We start from the raw sequence: 25,489 nt of genomic DNA, 5'->3' as shown, positions 1-25,489 counted from the left end.
GGAATCAGCACTGGCTACCCATATTCTCAAAGTTGGTTGGGCAAAGAAGGCTGAAAGTATCAGCATTCAGTACATTATCTTCCCCTATTTTCAGTATGGGGTGGTACCCCTGCCTTCAACTGCACAGGCAGCCCTCCAGTCCAAAGACCCTGTTTTACCACCTCCGGAGAATATACCTCCAACTTCTGCCTGAGTTGGCAAAGGAGACTGTTCAGCTTAGGGAACTGGAAATGAGGTCTAAGGCCAACTGCTTCTTAGGCTCTCAACTAACCTTTTCTCCTCCCTTCACCCCTACTTCTAAAGGCACCCAATACTGACAATTCCTGGGCCTTTTGGGAGCTTCCGTGTATATACTGGGCTGTTTCTTCTGCTCTTCTCCACTACCATGTCAGGACTCAGCTTTCCTGGGTTTTCTGGTTCAATTACCATTTATCCATCTGTTTTTTTCAGCTTCTAAGAAGTTGTTGCTGTTGTCTTCTCTCCATTCCCTTCATCCTTCATCAGTATGACTTTTTACTGTCGTTTGAGTGGCATTTTGGGAGGCTAATGCTTGGCATTCAACCTTGCATTTTCCACCAGTTGTCCCATGGGCTTTAGCCTTAAAGTCCCCTGGGCAGGGGACACCAGCCACATTCTGGCCATGCCTAACAATGTGAGCTACTCTCACTCAGTCTCTCTGGCTTGAAGTTTTTTGAAGGGAAGGAGCTAAGATTGAAGCAGGAGTACTTTGTGGTGGCTGCTACCTTGCAAGATGTCATCCGACGTTTCAAAGCCTCCAAGTTTGGCTCCAGTGATAGTGCTGGAACTGCGTTTGATGCCTTCCCAGATCAGGCAAGTATTCAGTCTGTGAATGCAGGTGGGAACTGAGGGGATCAGGACGTCTCATCAGATTTACTCCTCTGTCTCAGTGCTAAAAAAAAGCGGAGTTCCTGTCATGGCTCAGCAGTTAACAAGCCCGACTAGCAGCCATGAGGATTCGGGTTCGATCCCTGGCTCTGCTCAGTGGGTTGAGGATCTGTCATTGCCGTGAACTACAGTGTAGGTCTCAGATGTGGCTCAGATCCTGCTTTGCTGTGGCTGTGGTGTAGGTTGCAGCTACAGCTTCCACTGGACCCCTAGCCTGGGAACCTCCATATGCCATCGGTGTGGCCCTAAAAAAAAAAAAAAAAAAAAAAAAGACAAAAAAAATTTAAAAATAAAAAAAAGTTGAGTGTCTACATACCAAACAGAAACAGACTTAGAGACATAGAAAACAAACCAAAGAGGAGGACTGAGGTAGGGGCAGGGAGATAAATTAGGAGTATGTATTTAACAGACATTGTTATACATAAAATAGAGAAGCAACAAGGATTTACTGTATGGTACAGGGAATTTATTCCATATCTTGTAATAACCTGTAATGGAAAATAATCTGAAAAAATATATTTATATATTTAAAATATATATATTTATATGTATATAAATATATGTGGTTTTTGGGGGGGTTGTTTGTTTGTTTTTTGTCTTTTTGCCTTTTTTTTTTTCCTAGGGCTGCACCCATGGCATATGGAGGTTCCCAGGCTAGGGGTCTAATTGGAGCTGTAGCTGCCAAGCCTATGCCAGAGCTGCAGCAACACCAGATCCAAGTATTGTCTCTGACCTACACCACAGCTCACGGCAACGCCGGATCCTTAACCCACTGAGCAAGGCCAGGGATCGAATCCGCAACCTCATAGTTCTTAGTCAGATTCATTAACCACTGTGCCACGGGGAACTCCAAATATATGTATTTTTAACTGAATCACTATGCTCTACATTTGAAACTAACAATGCTTCATTTAAAAAAACAAGTTGAGTCGTAACTCAACTCTATACTTAAAGTGTTCCATAGAAAGTGGACGTTTTGTTAAATGAGTGTATGAGGCATGAATGAGGACAAGAAGCCAGACCCAGGCTGTCTGTCACCTTCACGTTGCTCTCTATTCCTGCACAGGTTGCCATCCAGCTGAATGACACTCACCCTGCACTTGCCATCCCCGAGCTGATGAGGATTTTTGTGGATATTGAAAAATTGCCCTGGTCCAAGGTCTGGATAGTTTGGCTTCTTTTTCCGCTAATTAACCAGAATATCTGTAGTTCAGAGATTTTGCCACAGGCTCTTTTTACAGTTTTTCAAAATAAATTATTGTTGCTAACTTCCAATGATTAAATATAAACTTTGATCTGGTGCTGACATTTCTCAGTTCTTACTGCTTAACAGGAAGTAAGACTAAGAAATTCCTACTGGGACACAGCTCAGAGGCTATTAATATAAATTAATAGGCTTATATCATGTTTACCATTTTTGTGTCAAAAAGGATTCTTAAACTCGCTAGCCTCAGAATACAGCTAATTGAAAGTGTCCCCATCAACTTTAAACATGCTCGGTACTTTCTCAGAACATTACTTAAGTTTTCTTCCCCAAATTTTATTTAATAAACAAAAGACAAGTTAGGGTAATAAAGAAGATTTATCAGCATGCTGTCTTAAGTTTTATCAGCCAGTTTTACTGCTTTTTTTCCCCCAGAAAACATGTTGCCACTATCTGGACCATGCAGGAGCCTGTGGAATTGTGTCTAACTGTATATTCTGTTAGATAGAACTGTCCTGTTTGCAGTCGAGCGGGAGTCGAGGAAATGTTTGGCCTGTGGGAGGGAGGCACTTGTGGCAGCCTTTCCTGCAGGGAAGCAGCTGACCCCCCTCTTTCCTTCAGGCATGGGGGATCACCCAGAAGACCTTTGCATACACCAACCACACAGTGCTCCCAGAAGCCCTAGAGCGCTGGCCTGTAGAGCTGGTGGAGAAGTTGCTTCCTCGACATTTGCAGATCATCTATGAGATAAATCAGAAGCATTTAGATGTAAGTCATTCTGAGAGATTCATAATCCCTTTTGAGAAGGAGGTCTTGAGATGTTAAGAATGGTGACAGTCTTCCCCTTTACCAAACTCTAGGCTCAGACATCTTTCAGTCATTAATAATCAAAAGCACTCAAGTCTGGATGGGGCTCTGTTAAAGACGTCTTTTCGAAAATACTAAAGTAGAGGGATAGCATCTCCCTAGAGCTAACCCAATTCCTCTCTGTGAGGTGAAGCTTTATAGTCAATTTATCAAAAATTTTGCTTGGGAAGTGAATGACATTATCCCAGGGTTGCCATAAACCTGAGGGACCAGTAAGGCCTTTCTCTTCCTTTGCCTAGAAAATTGCTGCCTTGTTTCCTAAAGATGTCGACCGTCTGAGAAGGATGTCTCTGATAGAAGAGGAAGGAGGCAAAAGGATCAACATGGCCCATCTCTGCATCGTGGGCTCCCATGCTGTGAATGGCGTGGCTAAAATTCACTCAGACATCGTGAAGACCCAAGTGTGAGCCTCCATCCCTGTGGTAGTGGGACTCCCATTACCTTCATTAACAAAACGGTGCTGGTGACCGCAGGGCTGCATTTGGAGATGAGGAAAGGCCCCATTAAACTATTTAAAAGTATTTTCTTCTATACAGAAAAAAAAAAAAAAAAAACTCTCTCTAAAGAGACAAAAACGCCTTCCTCTCTGAACTATCCTAATTCTAGACTAGGAATTCTCCCTCCCGCAAAAAAGAGGTGATTAGATTTGGATATTTTTCTTGTGGTTATCTTGAATTGCAAATGGATTTCTATTTAGAATGACAGCTATAACTGCCCTCAGCCCCTCCTCCATTTTTATTTAATCTTGCTAAGCCTACACTTAGCTCCTTGAACTTCATCCAGCATGCAGGACACTTGCTGTACCAGCCAAGTTTAGTGATATGTCTCTTCCGTCTCCAGATTCAAGGACTTCAGTGAGCTAGAACCAGACAAGTTTCAGAACAAAACTAATGGGATCACTCCAAGGCGCTGGCTCTTACTCTGCAACCCCGGGCTGGCAGAATTAATAGCAGAGGTAACTGGGAAGTGCCGAGGGGAAGGGGGGCCTGATGAAATGAATGCAAGAGGCTGAGAGAGCACTTATAATTGGCAAATTCAGTCTGTGCCAGGGTGGGCCTCATCTGTGAGTGACTCATGCAGCCCCACAGGGCTCCACACCTGTTTTCATTCTCCTCTGTAGCCAATCGTGAAATTCTCCGTTTCAGAAAAAGAGCCCTCACACTGTGTGGCTGGTCCTGGGGGAACTCATATGACACACACAGAAGATGGTACCTTTAGTTAGTAAAAGAGGATAACAATGGTCATATAAATAACTAGCTGAACTGGGGGTGGGGATGGGGTTGTCACCATTTTTAGGTAGCTTTCCTGTTTTTAACCCTTGATACCACTGAAACTATGGGTAAAGTACTAGCAAAGTGTTTTTCCCATAGAGCATTTCTAGCATCTTCTGTGAGTGAGACCATTTTGTGGGTGTGGAATAGTGTAAGGTGAGTTTAAGGTGCTTGCAACCACTTGCCACAGACAGACAGAAACTACTCATGTGGGCGGGATGGCCTTCCCTGATTAAAGTCATCTTTTCCTTCAAACCGAAAGAAAATCGGGGAGGACTACGTGAAGGACCTGAGCCAGCTGACCAAGCTACACCACTTCCTGGGCGACGATGTCTTCCTCCGAGAGATTTCCAACGTGAAGCAGGTGAGGCTTCCTGGTGTGGGTTCTTTCTCCACACTTGTTTGGAGGATTTATGCTCCAGTGTTTACATACAGACCACCCTGCCGGTGCTTTTAAGTCCAAAGGGCTCTGGACCCGTTCACTGTCTCTCAACAGGAGAACAAGCTGAAATTTTCTCAGTTCCTGGAGAAGGAGTACAAAGTGAAGATCAACCCAGCCTCCATGTTTGATGTGCAGGTGAAGAGGATCCATGAGTACAAGCGGCAGCTCATGAACTGCCTGCACGTGGTCACCATGTACAACCGTGAGTCAGCTCCACGGCCACCCACCAGCCTCCCCCACACACCAGCAGTGGAAGCTGCACTTCCGGTGCAAGCCTCACCACCCAGCCATCGATCGTCCTCTGTTTCATCCATTTCTCCATCTTTTCCAGGCATTAAGAAAGACCCGAAGAAGTTGTTTGTGCCCAGAACAGTTATAATTGGTGGCAAAGTAAGTTGATCCTCTTCCCTGGGGATGTGGGGTCTCTTGTCTCTTGCCTTGTCTCTACTTCATCATGCCTGCTTTCTGTCCCGGGTTCCCCAAGGCTGCCCCAGGATATCATATGGCCAAACTGATCATAAAGCTGATCACTTCAGTGGCAGAGGTGGTGAACAATGACCCCGTCGTTGGAAGCAAGCTGAAAGTCATCTTCCTGGAGAACTACAGAGTGTCTCTTGCTGAAAAAGGTAGTGCCATCCTCATAAACCATGTGGGGCCACAGCAGGATCTGGAGATAGGTTACACATTATAGGAAAATGGAGCAGCCGAGCTCAGGGAGTGGTAATTTAGGATAGAAGGCATCACTCTTAAGCAGAATAAGCCCCTAAACTAAGAACGTTTAATGTGACCCAGCTGCCAAGAGATTGCTACCCCTGGAGACAGTATCACAGATTTCACTTGCAAGCACATTTTCCTCCCAGTTGGACAGAGCTGAGTGCTGGAGGAGGTGGCCCTGAGCTTTTGGTAAAGTACAGTTTGTGCTCTTCTACAAAAGAAAAAAAAAAGGAGCCTCAGTTCCCAAGCCCAATTTTGCAATAGAACACCAATTCCCCAGACCCCAGATATACCTCTGGTCACTCATGGAAGGAAAGACTGTTGTCATTTGTTCATGTAGCAACAGAAAATGAGGGCACATGTCAGGCTGCCAAAGCCCAGGGTTTATATGTGCCTCAGATGGGCACTCTGGCCAGCATGGAGTGCCCCAGACTGGCCAGAAGCCAGCATCCAAGTCGCTTCCACTGGGACCTTTGCTTATTTGCATCATAAAGCACCATCCACATGCAAATGGAAACTAATTGAAAAGGGACCTTTCTCTTTTGGAGTTATTTTTGGGTCCTCTGATGTTACAGCTAAGAACTGTCTACAAAAAGAAAAAAGCCAGATTCTTACAGATGCAAATGAAGATATTCCTAATCCACAAATAAGCTTTCAGAATAAAACTGAGAATCAGTCCTATGCTTTGTAAGATGGCGTAGAGATGGGGAAGGGGTGCTGGGAGCAGCATGAATTTTTGTGAAAATCAGGCTGAAAGGTCAGACGCTGAGCATCTGGCCAGGGCACACCTCAGTTCCCTGTGGCTTATTTCCCTGCAATGAAAGCGGAAGGAGGGTGCTAAGAAGTGGAAGGAATGACACAATTCAGTTTCCTCAGACTGCAAAAGGGGGGTCAGGAGAGATTCCGAATTTTAAGGATCAAGAAAGAGAAATTTAAATATATTTTATAAAGATATAAAATAGAAAAAATAAAAATAAAACCATGACAAAAACGAAAAGGAAGAAGGGGGAGAAGAGAAATGTAGTGAAGAGGAAAAATTAATCAGCTGATCTAAGAAAGAAATGGAAATTTTTATTTGAGCCAAATTGGGGATTTTAACTCAGGAACAACATCTCAGAAAGTTCTGAAAACTGATCCACCCATTAGAAGTCAAAGTACAGTTATGTAAGTTTTTTGAGACAGAGTGCTCTATGTTAAATGCTGTATTACTGAAAGTTTACACAATCCAAATCTGCAGGTACAAAGTGATGGATCATTACAAGATGAAAAAGGAATGTTATCCTTTAAGAAGTTACCTTGTTGGCGCTAGGAGAAATGTTGCTTTTTATGGTTAAGCAGATATTTCTGCCAATGAGGAGGTTTGGTCGATGTACGATGCGGATGCACAATACACAGTAGAGGGGAGAGTGGAGGCCAAAGGGCAGAGAAAATTTTTAATGTTTGAATTGTTTTTATCCTGCCTTCAAAATTGAATTATTCAGGTAGTGTCACCTTTTATAGCAGAGAGTCGGTAGATGCAAAGTATTGTATAAGCATAGCTATTTGGCATTGTGGCTATAATCACAAAGATAGCACATCAGACATGGGCAAAAGCGGTTGCTGGAGTCAAGGCAAGAGTGAGATCTGGCCTTCTACACCATTTGAATGTTCATCTTGATGTACATCTATTACTTTAATGATAAAAAACAGGCCAGATGAATGCTCAGATAGCATCCAAGCCAATCCAGGGAGATGGAATCACTAATTCCAGCATGCCTTGCTTGCAGTCATTCCTGCCACAGATCTGTCAGAGCAGATTTCCACCGCAGGCACTGAAGCCTCAGGGACAGGCAATATGAAGTTCATGCTGAATGGGGCCCTGACCATCGGGACGATGGATGGGGCCAACGTGGAAATGGCTGAGGAAGCTGGGGAAGAGAACCTGTTCATCTTTGGCATGAGAGTAGAGGATGTGGCTGCCTTAGACAGGAAAGGGTAAGTGAACAGTCCTGCTTGTTGGGTGGGTTTTATCCCCAGGAGTGTGTCTGCCCACCCCGGTGTCCCATTGAGGCAGGTCACATGAGATGTGGCAACTGAACATCTCCCATGAATTGGGGGTGCCTCTTGACAAAGATTAGTCATTATACCCAGCAAGTGAAATTAAAAGGGGTTTGAGCACAAGTTTGTGGGGTCGTTGCTGTTTGTCATTGATAACAATGGCTTGAGCCATGGCAGAGCTGGCTTCATGAGCTATTCACTTCTCCACATTTGAGATTTTTACTTTGATCAAAAAACCGAACTGTGTGGCTCAGTGGGTTAAGAATCCAACTAGTATCCATGAGGATGCAGGTTTGATCCCTGGCCTCACTCAGTGGATTAAGCATCCAGCGTTGCCGTGAGCCGTGGAGTAGGCTGCAGACATGGCTTGGATCCTGAGTTGCTATGGCTGTGGCATAGGCTGGCAGCTGCAGCTGCTATTCAACCCCTAGCCTGGGAACTTTCATGTGCCACAGGTGTGGCCCTAAAAAAATTTTTTTTTAAATTGAACTGATGTGTAGTTGGAGGTTTTTGCCACTAATTAAAACCATCTAGTGTTCCTTTAAGATCTCAAAGAGAGACTAAAATGTGGTAGAGCATAGGTCTGATCATATAGAAACACTCAAAATACTTGTTACACTTAATATCTAGATAGGTTTAATAAACTGGATTCAAATAAGAAATAGAGTGCCACCCAAAGGGACCACAGGAATCACAAACTTTGGAGGGTGTCGATATACTTCCCAATCCTTAGAAGTAAATTTTCACTAAGTAGCAACAAATTTGGGGATCTGTGGGCCTAAAAAGCAACTGTGGAGTTCCTGTTGTGGTGCAGTGGAAACAAATCCAACTAGGAACCATGATGTTGCAGGTTGAATCCCTGGCCTCACTCTAGGTTAAGGATCTGGTGTTGCCGTGAGCTGTGGTGTAAATCTCAGACGCAGCTCGGATCCTCTGTGGCTGTGGCTGTGGCTGTGGTGTAGGGTGGCAGCTGTAGCTCCAATTCGACCCCTAGCCTGGGAACCTCCTTATGCCGTGGGTGTGGCCCTAAAATGCAAAAAAAAAAAAAAAACAAGCAACTGTATAATGCTTGCTTAGAGCCATAAAGTCTGCTTTGAAATAATCAGTGTACCTTACTAGATCAGACTATTGCTCTGTGACTAGGATTTTTATTATCTACTGTCTTTTAGTGTCCTTGATTAGTCAAATTAGTCGGGGAAGAAATTTCAGGATCTGGTTAAATATTCTTTTTTTTTTTTTTTTAATGGCCACACCCATGGTATATGGAAGTTCCCTGGCCAGGGACTGAATCAGAGCCACAGCTGCAACCTATACCGGATCCTTTAACCCACTGCACTGGGCTGGGGATTGAACCCATGCCTCTGCAATAACCTGAGCCCCTGTAGTCAGTTTCTTAACCCAAGGCACCACAGTGGGAACTCCTGGTTAAATATTCTTTATGCCCCTGTTGAACTCTATAATGACTTCTATAAATGCCAGAATTTCTGAATGCATTTTTCAAGGGTAATGTAGTGTCTGTATGTTGTTAATCACAAACACTAACCAGACTTTCCCTTACCATCTCCACCCCCACCCACAGGTATAATGCAAAAGAATATTATGAGGCACTTCCAGAGTTAAAGCTGGCCATTGATCAAATTGACAAGGGCTTCTTTTCTCCCAAGCAGCCTGACCTCTTCAAAGACTTAGTCAACATGCTATTTCATCATGACAGGTGAGTTCCCACAAAATGGTGCTCTTTGGACCATGGAAAGGGGATGTGAAGATCTTAAACCAACTATAACACAACCATGTAGATTAGCATAGATTTGTAATATGATAAGCTAACCTTGCCTTAGAAAAATTAGATATTCTTTTTTTAACCATTTATTTCCTTTTTATAGAAGTATAGTTGATATACAGAAAAATTAGATAGTCTCCATTAACAATGGCAGGAAGATTTAAAAATAAGACCTACAAATCTGGTATTCTTTTTCTCCTTCCATTGGTATACCCAGCTTTTAAATGCATCCTGCAGCCATGTGAATGATAACATTCTTACATGTGGGAAGAATCATAGAAAGGTTGAGGGCTGGTTGAAACCCTTGTGAATTGAAGTATCAGTTTGGTAAGCAAGCCATGCTGACATTAAGCAAGAGAATTTTAAATGGAATCTTAGCATGCATCTGTTAATGAAGCTTTTTGTTTTTCTGTTTTTCCTTCCAATGACAAAATCAGGTTTAAAGTCTTTGCAGACTATGAAGCCTATGTCAAGTGTCAAGAAAAAGTCAGTCAGCTGTATATGGTGAGTATGCTGCTGAGACTTACAAAGGAAACCAGTCTACTACATTTGATTAAAACTTTCATTTCTTTTTATTAAATCTAAATAACAGGGCCCCAGTAACCAATCAAAAAAATGAGGCAGCTCTTCAATTTTTTCAGATCAAAACTTGACTTTTCCAAAACTCAGGCACAGTTTGGGATTTTCTTTTTTCTTTTTTCTTTTTTTTTTTTTAGGCCTCACCCGTGGCATAGAGAGGTTCCCAGGCTAGGGGTTGAATGAAGCTACAGCTGCCGGCCTATGCCACAGCAACTCGGGATCCAAGCCGAGTCTGCAGCCTACACCACAGCTCACTGCAATGATCCTTAACCCACTTAGTGAGGCCAGGGGTTGAACCTGCATCCTCATGGATGCTAGTTTCCGCTGAGTCACAACGGGAACTCCGTAGGTTGGGATTTGACATTTCAGTAGTTGTTTTTTAATATCCAAGTAAAAAGTCACAAATAATTCAATATTTATTGAGTACCAAACATGTAGTAGGCATGTCCTGGAAACTAAGAAACTAAATTAAACACTCATTTTACTCACTCATTTAGGGATTTGTTAACGACTGAGCCACAACGGGAATGCCACAAAGACAGCTTTTTCAAAGTACAAATGCCCTCCTCTGAGAGCTTGTGCCCCAATAGTGGGTGGGATCACCATCAGTGTTAGAATCTGCTAAAATGATTGGAAGACTGAGCCTTAGTTTATTGGGAAAGCACCCCCACCCCCAGTCTTTGAAACCTGCAAAGTTAGTAGCTCTCTTGGACCACCCATGGAGTGGGGCTATATGAATAGAATTTAAATTTATAGAAAGAGGGGAGGTTTCATATATGAATTTAAAAAAAAAAAAAGAAAAAAAAAGGAACGGGAGTTCCCATCGTGCCACAGTGGAAACAAATCCGACTAGGAACCATGAGGTTGTGGGTTCAATCCCTGGCCTTGCTCAGTGGGTTAAGGATCTGGTGTTGTTGTGAGCTATGGTGTAGGCCGCAGACTTGGCTCGGATCCCAAGTTACTGTGGCTGTGGTGAAGGCTGTAGCTCCGACTGGACCTGAGAACCTCCATATGCCATGGGTGGGGCCCTTGAAAAAAAAAACAAAAAAGAATGAGGTGTTCCCGTTATGGAAACAAATCTGACTGGTATCCATGAGGATGCAGGTTCGATCCCTGGCCTCTCTCAGTGGGTCGGGAATCCAGCGTTGCCCTGAGTTGTGGTATATGTTGCAGATGCGCCTTGGATCCCATGTTGATGTGGTTGTAGTGTAGGCCAGCTGCTACAGCTCCAATTTGACCCCTAGCCTGGGAACTTTCATGCGCCACAGGTTCGGCCCTAAAAAGCACAAAAAAAAGAAAGGAAGAAAAAGGAATGAAATAAGAAAGACTATATACTTTACTTAAAACAATAAATAAATAAATAAATAAGAAAAAGGCCCAGAGCCATGTGAGTAGTCCCACATATGCAAAGTTATACATCTTCACCAAATGGCCCAGCCCTCTCTGTACATTTAATAAATATATGGAAAGGTAATCATTTCTGATAGGAAAGACTTTTACTGAACTGCAGACACCACGGATGAAGAGGTACAGGAGGAGGCTGGCCCTGTACCAAGACTCCAAAATGGTCTTCTAGAGGTAGATGCCCTTGCCCACACAGTTTCCATTTTTGCTCTCCAACTAGAAAGCCATTATATAGCAGATTAGTGGGAATCCATAGAGTCTCCGCCTCCTGCCCTTTGGCCACCTTAGTAACTACTTCCAACAGAAATGCCCTTCACTAACATTTCTTTCTATTCCTTTCCCAAAGCCAGGTGACAAGGTGGTTCCTACAGTCATCCCAGCTATGCTATTGGGATTTTATTCATTTATTTTTGGCTACACCTGTGGCATGCAAAATTTTGTGGGCCAGGGATCAAACCTGCACCATAGCAGTGACAATGCCGTCTTTAACTGCCAGGCTACCAGGGAACTCCCCACTGGATTTTTAAAATAGGATCATTGAAGGCCCTTGCTGCTCTACAGCATATCCAGTGCCCCAGAAATGCATATAAACCAGAGTTTTATATACTTCCCAAGGGGAGGCAGTGCTCAAGTTAAGTGGCATGGCTCACTTCCTGCTTCCTGAACACTGGAGAGAGCAGCCAGGTACAGCCTCCAGGAATTAAAACGGCCACCTCTATTTCTTTCCTATTGATCTCCAACCATGCTTTTAGGTAGAAAGGCTGTGGAAGAAAACAAATAGAGCAGGAAAGGAAATTGTGAGCAAGGGCAATCACAATTGTGAATGTGGGTTTTATACAATGGTCCCTTCTATTAAAATGATGGCCTGAATCCAAAGGATGCCCACCTAGAGGCACAGCATTCTGTTCCATCTTTCTTGTTCATTAGTGCAAACTTCAGCTTTTAGTCTTAACAATAATTGTATTGTGGAGGCTTGGAAAACATGTTTGGTTGAGAAGTCTAGTCATTATCCTTTAATAAAAGGAAGCTTTTATTCTCTCCTTATTTTATAAGTTTCCAAAGTCTGAATAAACTAACTGCAGACTCTGTTCTGCAGTACCTTAAGGAATGATGGTAGTTTTAGTTTTTCTTTTGATGCTTATAATGCATTGCTGTTGGTTTCAAATAATGTTCTGGTCATTTCCATTGAACTCTATCTTAGCGTTCTTTACAAAATCATGAGGCTATAAAATAAAGCACTTCTCATATTCTTTTACATAAAATCATGAGACTTGAATATTACATATTTTATTAAGGATAAAGCCTTCATTCATCATGTTTTCAAACCCCAGTGGAGTATTTGAGATTCAGTGTAAACCTACTGGAGTATCTACCTTCAGAAAGAACAAGAAAAGAGAAGTCAGTGAATAAAGGCTCACATGGACTTGTTTGCCTATATGATAGCTAACATTCTAAGCAGTGTTCCTGAAGCTGTAGCCATGAGCCACAGGGTACATTTCTTATGTGGCACCCAGCAGACAATGAATGTTAGTCTCTTCCTTCTCCCTGTAGTTTAAAGGGAGATGAGGTATCTTTATTCAAAATGAAGCATGGGAAATACAGCTTACATGTCAAAACATTATAACCAGAGCAAAAATTACCAATTAGGGAACTTATGTCGAAAATACTTTCTTTTTCATTTTAGAGAACTATAATCTTAAATAGGAGAAAAGCAGTCTGCCCTACCCAGCTCCCAACTGTGAAACCAACGTATTTATGATTCATTACAATTTATTCCTGTTACTTTCTCCATGAATTGTACTTGGATGTGCTTGGCCTGATGTTCGTCATAAAACTTGGTGGGCACTCAGGCCCTGGCCCTTAGATGCTTGTGTTGTCTACAGAATCCAAAGGCCTGGAACACCATGGTCCTGAAAAACATAGCCGCCTCAGGGAAATTCTCCAGTGACCGAACAATTAAGGAGTACGCCCGGGACATCTGGAACATGGAGCCTTCCGACCTAAAGATTTCCCTGTCCAGTGAACCCAGCGGTGGGGTGCACAAAGCCAATGGAAAGTAAGTTGTAAAATTCCTCCTAGAAAAAATAGCGTCTTATTGGACTTGAACATTTTTACAACATTCTTTGATTTTGTTTCACTTTTGTTAGCTAAAAATCCAGTCAAGTATCCTGGGAATTGGGAGGGAAAATGTATGACTATGTTAGGGAAAAAGTGTCTATTTCCAAAGACTACATGAGTGCCCAATCTTACTATTTTATAGCAGACTGAGTGGCATTCTACGACTTTCCCCAATGCTATTAGGAAAGCTAGAAAACAGCTGGGAGCTTTTTAATGCCATTTAGATTAAGTAAACTGAAATACAAATTATTTAATTACATTGGAGCCCCTTTCTTATACTGCTGTCTAGGTCCAAATCAAAGACCATCTTATCTACAAATGTCCCCAGAATCTATACATTTTTAGATGGGATCCAGTCGTCACCAAATTCTGATTCTCCACAGTGACGTTTCAGCACTTTTCACAAAGTAAACTCTGATAGGCTAAACGAGAATGTTCTATAATGCCCAGCATCCCCGCTGTCCCTTACTAAAATGGCAGTGACCTGTGGAAATGTCAGTGACTGCAGCTCACCCAGGCAGCGCAGTACAATTTTTATGTAAAAAATACACATCACAGATGAGGTTTGGACCAAGTCTTCCCTCTCCGCAGCTCTCACACCTCATGCCCACTGCTGGCTCAGGAAATCTCTGTAGAAAAAGGACCTACATGAGCTCATGTGCTTTTTCCACCTCACCATCTAAGTAAGCCAGAGCAGGCCCCACAGCATTTAGCAAAGCATCTCTTACCTCACAGTTTTTAACAGTGTGGGGCTCTTACAAAGGAAGTTGTGTTGGAAGCCAGGAGGAAAGATCACCATCTTCACCCTCTCTTTGTTCCTATATGCATTGTGTGCAATTTCATAGAGCTGCAAGGTGCAGAAAGACAAAGACTCAAAGTTGTAATTGCAGCTGTAGCTTTTTTAGTCTAGTTTTCCTGAAAGGGTACAGAAACAGCGGACTTAAGGAGTTAGTTCCATTAAGTCCAGAGATACGGACATTCTCTGTATCCCCGAGTGGCTGCCTCCACAATCAAGGAGCTGACAGCTGCACAGCTCAGTTCATGGAACAGTGACAAGACCTTATCCTCCCCAATTGTCTCGGGGCAAGGAGTTGCACTGGACCCCTCAATTTGTTTAAAAGAAAAGAAACTGCATCCCTATTTTTAGAGCCACTGCAGGAGAGGCTGCATGGAGGTCCCCAGAGCAGCCTGGGATCTTTCTACACTTGGAGATTCACAGACCCCAGAGGAGGAACCAGGATCCTCCACAAACACTCCTATGGGCTGAATGGCCTAGCACACTGATGTTTATTATCTACACCAGGCGGCACGGTGAGACAGGGCTGCAGAGAATCCCTTACAATGTCAGAGACCCTTCTTTAGTCTCTAATCAAAGTTTGGCTGAATGAAAACATGATGAAATAGTTTTAGTATATTTCCATTAGCCACTGAGCTGAGTTTACCTTTTTTCCACACTCTAAAGGCACTGTTTTGTCATTCTCTCCATGTATGATGAGAAGGGGTGAAGACAGGAATTTAACACTAGGAACAATTGGAAGAAAAGCATTCAGCTCAAAAATTGTATATTGAGAGTCCTCCTCTTCTAACTTAAAGTTTTAGCAAAACACGAGGTTTTCCCAAAATACAAGCATGCTCCTTCTATCCCTCCCAGGAATAACATATATATATATAATACATATATAATAAGCTTCGTATAATGACTTTTTTTTTTCCTCCAGGCAAGATTCTTCTATTTACTTACACAATTTAATTAGGTATTTTTTTTAATTTTTTTTTTTTGTCTTTTTGTCTTTTTCTTGTTGTTGTTGTTGCCATTTCTTGGGCCGCTCCCGCGGCATATGGAGGTTCCCAGGCTAGGGGTTGAATCGGAGCTGTAGCCGCCGGCCTACGCCAGAGCCACAGCAATGCCGGATCCAAGCCGCATCTGCAACCTACACCACAGCTCACAGCAATGCCGGATCGTTAACCCACTGAGCAAGGGCAGGGACCGAACCCGCAACCTCTTGGTTCCTAGTCGGATTCGTTAACCACTGCGCCATGACAGGAAGTCCTTAATTAGGTATTTAATTTAATATACTCCTATGTAATTTTCGAAAATAAAGGAAAAAAAAACTGAATTTGTACAGAATTAAAAAGAACCTCATATTTTTCCTTATTCTACCTTATTTAATAATGTCTAGACGGCTGTAATTAAAAGACTATAAAAGAAAACAAAATAACTCAAAACCCCAAAGTAACAAGAACTACCATAGTATCAAAGGGAACTCTTTGAAGTAGTTTATTTATGTTTCCCCATAAACGGACAGGATAGACATGGGATTAATGGGTTCAGTTAGCTTTCTGGTCAGCCTCTTACTTGATAATTCAAAAAGGCTATGACATGAAGAATACCTAATAAATAGTACTTCCCTGTCCCCTCCCAAATTCTGATACCATTCATCTCTGCCATCGTGACTCGCTGTTATTCCTGAGAATGTTAGATCCCTCGAGTGTATTGAAATAGAAAAAATACTGACAACAACTGCCTTTTTGCAGGTACTCTTAAGATTCTCCGACTGTGAAAGGCTCGCTTGCCAATTCTAGTCATTGGACTTGCTCTTGGGTTAGTTGGCTGGATGGTGGATGGATTTTGGTTACATGGCGAATAAGGCCTAGAAGGCAGGAATTCTCCCAAGGAATGCTAGGCAAGACCCACCTTTAAAAGGTCTTAATACACCCTAAGCCTACAACTTCCTTTATAGCTTCAGAGAAAGTACTGAATTGGTAAAGTCATTGAGTTAGACATAAGGATAATTTGTAGACACCTTACCCCCAATCCTAGTGCCCATCTAAGAATTCTCATCTACCCATTCAGATTTCTCATCTACCCATTCAATGAATTCCATGATAATTACCCCCTAGGAACTTATAGACATAGTAATAATGGACATCTTGACATCACTGACTTACTTTTCATCATTAGGGAAGACTATTTTGTCTTTCCTCAGGGCATCCATAACATCATGTAAAAATCCTGGAAGTTTCCGGTAAATCTATTTTTAAAAAGGAAAAGAATTAAAACATGGCCTATAACTATGTCATTTGTTATAGATTCCCACTATGAACTGTAGTAATATAGAAAGTAGTGTCTTTCTAAATATAATAAACTTTTTTTGAAAATACAGCGTTAAGGTTTTAAAAGTAATTCATATCATTGTAGGGAATTTGTAAAATACAAAAAGAAAGAGGAGGGGAGTTTCCATCGTGGCTCAGTGGTTAACGAATCTGACTAGGAACCACAAGGTTGCGAGTTCAATCCCTGGCCTCGCTCAGTGGGTTATGGATCCAGCATTGCCGTGAGCTGTGGTGTAGGTTGCAGACGAGGCTTGGATCCCGCATTGCTGTAGCTGTGGCATAGGCTGGCGGCTATAGCTCCAGTTGGACCCCTAGCCTGGGAACCTCTATATGCCGTGTGTGCGGCCCTAGATAAGATGAAAAAAAGACAAAAAAAAAATGGAAGAAGAAACAAATCACACATAAACTCACCATCCATAGATAATCAATCACTTAACATTTTGTGGTTTTTACTTATCTTTTTTAAAATTATAAATAGCACCAACTAACTTGTTTCTTCACTCATAAAGGAACAATGATATGCATACTCTAAAAATTCTACAGCGAAGTGTAGAATAAGTAGAATAGGATTTTCTGATTATTTAGAAATTCTGATAAAGTATGCAATACATAGATAATTGGTTTGAAGGATTTGACCAATATAAACTTTATTGAATATAATTTAATATTGTAGTGTTTTAAAAGGGCATTTTAGATTCTAACAATGACCACAGGACTCTCAATATAATAATTATCATTCTAAACATACTTAAGTTCCACTTTAATGGCAAATTCCAGTAAACAGAATGATAGCTAAATCAGCTCTTATCTTAAGTAGATAGGTAAATTAGTTTAAATGCCCTAAAAACATATTTCAACTGAAAATGAGGAAAAGACAGAAACTCTAAGCAATACTGCACCTTCCTCAGACTTTAAACCCTGCCTCCAAAGTTCATTCCAAGTCCATTCATTTCTGGAGTTCCCATTGTGGCTCAGTGGTAACGAACCTGACTAGGATCCAAGTCCAGTCATTTCTCTCCTTTTACACTAACTACCCAGCCTAACCCACTCTTCATCTCTTGCTTGGGTTATGCCAGCAATCCCAAGGGGCTTCTTGTTCCACCCTCACTCTGCTATAATCTAGTTCCCACAAGGAAACCACAGTGATCATTTTTAACATGCAACCCTCATCATATCATGCTTTTGCTTCACATCCTCCAAAGGCACATGGATTAAACAAACCCAAGTGTCACCTTGTCCATCCAGGGGTGCCCCTCCAGACTATCCCTTCAGCCCAGACCATAGCCAGGGGCTCCTAAGGACCTCCCTGCTTCCTCTCTGCTAGAATTATACCAGATAAATATTCTTAAAATACCAGTTACCTGAAATTTGCTACAAAGCTTCGCCAGTGGAACACTATCTTTAAAAAAATAAACAAAAAACTTTCAACTTGGCAGCAAGTCCATCTACATCTGGCCACAGTGTTTCATTCTAAAGCTTTGCACTTTCAGTCTGTCTGCTTGGAATTAAAAATATAGGACTGGGTCCTATTTCCTCTTTATAAGGTGTGTGGCAATTGGGCAAGCCTCCCTTTCCTTCTGTTCTCAGTGGAGTCAGTGATGCCAAACTCAGAGGTGCCGTGAGGCTTTTTAAGGATTGCAAATGTGAAAGATCTCATATGGAAGCCCTCTATGACTCTCAGGTATTTTATAACACATAAACGCCTGTGCTGGCCAGGTGCCTTGGCTCACATTCTCCCCTCCTGTTCTCCCTCACTTTTAATAAAGGAGCTTAGATCCTATCTCCCTATAAGTCTTCACTGATCACACCTGCACATAAGACCTTCCCTTCCCTGAATTCTCCCTACCCTGAAGTTACTTGTTCTGGGCCTTCCCCTAAACCTGGCTTAGTCTGTTTTATAACAAAAACAAAAACAAAATGGAGGAAAGGAACATACATTTGCTGAGTGCTCACTAGCAGCTGGGTACTTTCCATGGATTATTTTTCTTAATTTAGACTTTACAACAATCCTACGCAGTATCGACCTCATTACAAAAAATAGGAAAAACACAAAAAAGGGAAATCTTTTACCAAGGTCATGATTAATTAGTGGCAGAGGCCAAATCTGAATCCACATCCAAATCTGTCCAGCTTCACAGCCCATGCCCTTTTCCACTATGCCACACTGCCTTCCTACTATGAGTAATGAAATTGATTCCAAAGTGATACATGGAAACCTGTCATTACATAATATTTCTCATTAAATTCCTATCTCCCCAATTAGACAGGAAACTTCTTGAGGGTTAGGACCTATTTACCTTTTACTACATCCATGTCTTACACTTTCTTATTACATAGTAATGTTCAGAGTTATGGCACTCCACTGATAATAAAAATAGCTAATGGCCATTGAGTGCTTACTCTGTATCAGGCATCATTTTACATGCTTTTCATATGTGAATTTATTTAATTATCAAAACAATCTTGAATAGGCTATTATTACCCCCATTTTACGGAAGAAGGATTAAAAACAACTAGTCCAAGGTTATATAGCTATTAAGTGACACCCCTGGAGAAAAAAATTAAAAAGTCTGACATCAGAGCCATGGTTCTTAAAGAAAATACTTTAAAAATCTTTCTGTGAAGGTGTCAGAGATCTACCAAGGCAGTGAGGTCTTGAGTGGTCAAGATCTTAGAGAGAAGGGAAGCCCAGAGAGATAAGCCTGACTGTCAACACCACTTTTCTCCTTGAGACACAGCTGCCAAGTCAGAAGAAAGCCAGAAAGTAGAGTTAAAAGAATACAGAACAGATGACAAAAATAGAAGACATAGTAAGAGAGCAAATTTAAGCCTAAGTAATATCATAATTACATTTAATGTAAACAGACTGAATACCTCAATTAACCAAGTTTGTCATTTTGGAAAAGAAATTAAAACTGTACTATGTGCTGCTTATAAAAGATAAATATTAACTATAAGAATTCAGAAAAGTTTAAAGTCAAGGAATAGAAAGTGATATATCATGCAAACATTACTGAAAACAAAGGTATATTAATATTGAACAAAGCTGACTTTATGTTAAGAAGCATTATTAATCATAAAGAGATATTTCATGATTAAAAATATTAGTTCACATGGAAGGTATAAAATTACATTATTATTAGATGTATGTTCCTAATAATATAACTTTAAAAAACTAAAGGAAAAATTGACTAAACTAGAAATAAACAATTCCACAACCATGATGAGATACCTCAATCTTGAGGAACTGATAAAACAATCAGTCAAAAATAGCAGTTAGGATATAGGAGAATTAAACAATATGATTAATAATTTGACCTAATTGACTTGTATAGAACACTACACCAAACACAACAGAACACATTGTTTTCAAGCATATGGAATATTTACTAAAACTGACCATATGTCAGAACAAAAAACAAGTCTGAACAAATTTCAAAAAACTGAAATCATACAGAGGTTATTCTCAGATCATAGTAGAATTGAGTTAGAAATCAATGACAAACATAATCAAATTTCCAAATGTATAGAAATTATGAAATATACTTCTAAATAACTATAGGTCAAGGAAGTCACAATATAAAATATTTTGAACTGAACAATAATTAAAATACATTTCAAACTTGTGGGATGCAACTGAAGTATTGCCTAAGTGGAGTATGCTTTAATGCATAAATTAGAAAAGATGAAATACTGAAAATAAATTATCCAAGTATCATCTCAAGAAATTTTTTTTTTTGTCTTTTTGCCTTTTCTAGGGCTGCTTCTTGCGGCATATGAAGGTTCCCAGGCTAGGGGTCTAATTGGAGCTGTAGCCACCGGCCTACGCCAGAGCCACAGCAACGGGGGATCTGAGCCACGCCTGCAACCTACACCACAACTCACGGCAACACCAAATCCTTAACCCACTGAGCGAGGCCAGGGATCAAACCTGCAACCTCATGGTTCCTAGTTGGATTCGTTAACCACTTTGCCACGACAGGAACTCCCCTCAAGAAATATTTTAAATAGCAAATTAAATAAAAGAAAATGAATGATAAAGGCAGTACCAGGAAGTAATAAAATAATTTATAATATAGATAATCAACAAAATCTAAGCTGAAATGAGTAATAAATTAACTCTAGCTGTAAGCATTTACTGCTCCCCTTCTCCTTGGTCTTGGATGACAAAAGCCATTACTCCTGGAAGTTTATGCCACCTGCACAGCCAACTCTGGGGATGGCAGAAATCACTCTCATTGACTCAAAGCTTACAGTCCCACATGGATCCGGCCACAGCTAGACTACCTGAAGTCTCATCTTACTCTGCTCTTTCCCCTTTCCTATCCTCCAACCTTGATTCAAACGACCTTGCAAGGTTTCTCTGAAGAATGCTTTCTCAGTAAATCATACACACCAAATCCCTGAGTTGAGTTCTGCTTCTAGAAGAACCTGACCTAAAACTGAGATTAAGAAAACCTCAATCAATCCATCAATCAATCAAAATAAACTTGTAGATACCATGTTCACGAACTGGAAGATTCAGTATTAGAAAGATATCTATTCCTCCAAATTAATCTGTAAACCCAATGCAATCTCAGTCAAAATTTCAGGAAGTTTTTTGTAGAAATTAACAAGAATATTCCAAAATGTTTGTCAAAATGCAAAGGATCAAGAATAGGCAAGATAGTCTAGAATAAAAAGGAGAAAGCTACTATAGCCAGATATGAAGCTATAGTAGTATTCATATGAGAACTGTAATATTCATATGAGAATGGACAGATGAGGGAGAGAAATGAGAATCTACCAAGAGACTCAGATACATGTAATCGGCAGATATATGTACAAACACTGGCACTGCAGAGTAGTCAGGAAGGTCTCGTAATGAGCCAACTGGGTATCCCTATGAACTTCAACCTCTTAAATATACAAAAATCCTTACCTATGGGGTATGACTCTAAATGTAAAAGGTAGAACAGCATTTCCAGAAGATAGTATAGAAGAGTATCTTCATTTGTATGCAGAGGTTTTTTTGTTTGTTTGTTTGTTTTGTTTTAAACAGGACACTTTTATTACAAGTAATAATTATAAAAAATTGGTAGATTGGCTCATATTAAACTTAGAAACATCTCTTCATCATAAGAAACCACGAAAGGAGTAAAAAGGCAAAACAAAAGAGTAGAACATACATGCAATACAAGTAATTTTCTTTTTTTTTTTCCTAGGGCCTTTCCTGCAGCATATGGAGTTCCCAGGCTAGGGGTCTAATCGGAGCTGTAGCCACCGGCCTGCATCAGAGCCACAGGATCCAAGCCGTGCCTGCAACCTATACCACAGCTCACAGCAACTCTGGATCGTTAACCCACTGAGCAAGGCCAGGGATCGAACCTGCAACCCCATGGTTCCTAGTCGGATGCGTTAACCACTGTGCCACAACGGGAACTCCTATACAAGTAATTTTCTAATGACTCATTCCATGAAGAACTCTGACACAAAGAAAGACAACTCAATTCAAAAATGAGCAAAATATCCAGGTGTAGTCCCCCATGGTGGGTAGGGGAAAAGAAAAAGAAAAAAAAGAGCAAAAGACATGAAAAAGTATCTGCAAGACATGGTATCTAAATAACTAACAAACATATGGGAAAAAAACACCCAGGTTCCTTCGCCATCAGAGAAGTGCAAATTAAAGCCACAGTGATATAAATATGAGAGCAAGGATGTAAAGTAGTTGGAACTCTCATACACAATAGGTGGGAGAGTAAAGCAATAAAGTCACCTAGGAAAACTGCCTGGGACCTTACCTATTAAAGGCGAACTTTAGTACATCTTACTATCCTATGCAGCATCCACTCCTAGGATATGCTCCAGTGAATGTGTACACGTTTACAGAATATGTGTTCAAGGACATTCACAGCAACAGTATTATTAATTACCCCAAACTTAAAGCAGCTCAAATGTTCATTAACAATAGGTCAGTAAATTGTAGTATATTTATACAATGAAAATGATCAAACTACAGCTATACATCATGGATAAAATCCCACAAATATGGAACATAGGGAGTTGCCATTGTGATGCATGGAAACAAATCCAACTAGTATCCATGAGAATGCAGGTTCGATTCCTGGTCTTGCTCAGTGGGTCAGGAATCCAGCATTGCCATGAGCCATGGTATAGGTCACAGACATGGCTCAGATCCTGAGTTGCTGTGGCTGTGGCGTAGGCCGGCTGCTGTAGCTCTGGGAACTTCCATATGCCGCATATGGAGCCCTAAAAAGCTAAAAAAAAAAAACCCAAAAAAACAAAAACAAAAAAAGGAATATATAGTTCTACTAAGGTATAAAGTTTAAAAACAAAATTATATTGCTTAGAGATGCACACAGGAGTGGTAACCCTACAAAGAAAAGCACGAATATAATTACCATAAATTTCAGGCTAGGGCTTACATATAAGTTGAGGCTTACTGTATTGGGAAGTGTTAAAGAGGAGACTTCAAGGGTGCTAGTGGTGCTAATTTCTTGACTTGATTGTTGGTTACATGTAGGTTCAGTTTATAACTCTATTAAATTACAGATTTCCCTATTATGTTAAATTTCTAAATCAACAAAATTTCAAAAGTAAATATAAAGATTGTATTTGAATTGTAACATGCCTACAAGTTACTGGATTTATTACTAATTACTAAGAGTATTCTAATAGATGATGGCTATTTTAAAATTAATATTTAGGGAGTTCCCGTCGTGGCGCAGTGGTTGATGAATCCGACTGGGAACCATGAGGTTGCGGGTTCGGTCCCTGCCCTTGCTCAGTGGGTTAACGATCCGGCATTGCTGTGAGCTGTGGTGTAGGTTGCAGACGCAGCTCGGATCCTGCGTTGCTGTGGCTCTGGCGTAGGCCGGCGGCTACAGCTCCGATTCGACCCCTGGCCTGGGAACCTCCATGTGCCACAGAAGCGGCCCAAAGAAATGGCAAAAAAATAAAAAATAAAAATAAATAAATAAATAAAATTAATATTTAGGAGTTCCGCTTTTGACTCAGCGGTAATAAACCCAACTAGTATCCATGAGGATGTGGGTTCAATCCCTGGCCTCACTCGAAGCAAAAACAAAAATAATAATAATATTTCGATGTCTAAAGCCAAGTTTTTTATTTATTAAATCTTAAATTACTCAGCATTCAGGTTTTGTTGTTGTTGTTGTTGTTTTGCTTTTTATGGCCACTCCTGCAGCATGTGGAAGTTCCCAGGCCAGAAGTCAAATCAGAGATACAGCTACCAGCCTACAATGCCAAATCCTTAACCCACTGAGCAAGGCCAGGGATCGAAACCACATCCTCGTGGATACTAGTCGGGTTTATTACCACTTAGTTACAATGAAAATTCCCAGCATTCAGTATTTCAGATTGTAGAGGGGATTCCTGTATTTAGTTGGAGCTTGAATAGTGCAGGCACTTTCAAGATTATGTCATTCTGGTGAACTAGCTATCCCAGGAAGTAATGACCTACCTTTTGCTGAAATATTTAAGTGAATTCCAGAAATCTTTATGATGATTTATTGTACAAACAATTCCAAAAGTAGGCAGTTGGATTAAAGTACCCTTATGATGCCTTCCAACATTAAGCAACAGTTTAAAAATCTGAGTCATTTGTTCCCTCTAAGAATCTGAAAGTCTCTAAGTCTCTCTTTCCCTTTCTCTCTTTCTCTTTCCCCTTCTCTCTCTCAGTGGCTAACATTTATATTGAGGTATGATTATAAGCAACTGAGCATGAGACATGGAATGAAATTATAAAATTAAGATAATCTACACAACGGATTAAAAACTTCATCTCGACACTCAATTCTTTATACTTTATCTTCTTGGAAAAGATTGTCTTCTCTTTGTGGGATGCTGTCTTAAACCATTTGGCAGCTTCCTTGAATTCTCTAGAGATTTTCTTATCATGAAATAATGAAAGCTATATGGTTGACATTCATAGGGCTAAAAACGATGTGTAAGAAATTTATTTTCACTTTAAAAAGGAATGATAAACAAACCTAAATCAATTCTATCTATTAAAAAAGTGTATAAGAAGTACAGTTTAGTTAATGGGGAGAAGAAAAAAACTCTGGCCCTTAATAAGCTACTCAAACTATTAGAAGAAAATTAAAAGACTACAAAATCCAAAAGCCACTGTGCCCCATCCCCTTTGGCTAATAACCTGTCTCAGTTGGCTAATAACCTGTCTCAAGTTACAATAACTTAGAAATATATAAAAGTAGTTAAGAAAAGGAATATGGTTAATAAACATAAGTGTGTGGAAACAGCTTACACTTGTGAAAATGAATCAGAGACTCACCTTTAACAAGGGATAATTGATAGTTGCAACCCACACGTTGGTAAATGGAGCTTCCAGGATAATAGCATCAACTGGGAATCCTTGAAAATAATTTTGAAAACATAACTGCCCTATCATATCTAAGTACTCTTTCCTAAATAAGGGATCCTCAAGTCTTGTACATGAACTACCTGTATCAAAATCCCTTGTGATTCTTATTAATAATGCAAATTCATGACCCCATACCAGACTTGAGTCAGAAGTCAGGATCTCAGGGGAGTTCAAGTGTGAGAATGCTTTTTTTTTTTTTTTTTTTTTGGTCTTTTTAGGGCTGCACCCGCAGCATATGGAGGTTCCCAGGCTAGGGGTCTAATCGGAGCTGTAGCTGCCAGCCTACACCACAGCCATAGCAACACCAGATCCGAGCCATGTCTGCGAACTATACCACAGCTCATGGCAATGCTGGATCCTTAATCCAGTGAGCAAGGCCAGGGATTGAACTCGCAACCTCATGGTTCCTAGTCTGATTTGTTTTCTCGGCGCCATGATGGGAACTCCTGAGAATGCATTTTTAACTAGGTTGTTTTGGTCAACACTCCCTCTGAGAACAAAAGATCAAAATATTGGAGTTACTCTATATGGACTTAAACTTATTGAAAATAAGAAATGGTAAAATAGTCAAATATTTGTTAAAATTTTAATATTATATAATAAAATTTTATATTACTTAATGAACTGTATATAACATAGAGCACAAAGA

General features: G+C 40.7%; 2 protein-coding genes across 2 annotated transcripts in view; one reads left to right on the top strand and one right to left on the bottom strand.

Moving 5' to 3' along the window:
• Positions 1 to 25,489, top strand: part of PYGL (glycogen phosphorylase L) — a 59,283-nt gene that overhangs the window by 29,142 nt on the left and 4,652 nt on the right. Inside the window, exons 8-20 of the mRNA XM_047767308.1 lie at positions 688 to 831; positions 1,973 to 2,065; positions 2,732 to 2,878; positions 3,217 to 3,380; positions 3,818 to 3,932; positions 4,511 to 4,612; positions 4,745 to 4,892; positions 5,022 to 5,080; positions 5,175 to 5,316; positions 7,171 to 7,378; positions 9,021 to 9,155; positions 9,659 to 9,725; positions 13,088 to 13,260. Of these exons, the coding sequence (XP_047623264.1) occupies positions 688 to 831; positions 1,973 to 2,065; positions 2,732 to 2,878; positions 3,217 to 3,380; positions 3,818 to 3,932; positions 4,511 to 4,612; positions 4,745 to 4,892; positions 5,022 to 5,080; positions 5,175 to 5,316; positions 7,171 to 7,378; positions 9,021 to 9,155; positions 9,659 to 9,725; positions 13,088 to 13,260 (1,697 nt within the window). The remainder of the gene's footprint in view (positions 1 to 687; positions 832 to 1,972; positions 2,066 to 2,731; positions 2,879 to 3,216; positions 3,381 to 3,817; positions 3,933 to 4,510; positions 4,613 to 4,744; positions 4,893 to 5,021; positions 5,081 to 5,174; positions 5,317 to 7,170; positions 7,379 to 9,020; positions 9,156 to 9,658; positions 9,726 to 13,087; positions 13,261 to 25,489) is intronic.
• ABHD12B (abhydrolase domain containing 12B) lies at positions 13,190 to 25,015 on the bottom strand. Its single transcript, XM_047767309.1, has 5 exons — positions 24,751 to 25,015; positions 16,272 to 16,354; positions 14,765 to 14,843; positions 14,051 to 14,169; positions 13,190 to 13,951 (listed from the first exon to the last, which is right to left on the bottom strand). The coding sequence occupies exons 1-5, from the start codon at positions 24,865 to 24,867 to the stop codon at positions 13,924 to 13,926; spliced, it is 426 nt and encodes a 141-aa protein (XP_047623265.1). The 5' UTR covers positions 24,868 to 25,015; the 3' UTR covers positions 13,190 to 13,923.

This window comes from Phacochoerus africanus, chromosome 2 (genome assembly GCF_016906955.1).
Source record: "Phacochoerus africanus isolate WHEZ1 chromosome 2, ROS_Pafr_v1, whole genome shotgun sequence".
NCBI lineage: Eukaryota > Metazoa > Chordata > Mammalia > Artiodactyla > Suidae > Phacochoerus > Phacochoerus africanus.
This window is presented reverse-complemented; position numbering and strand designations above follow the sequence as displayed.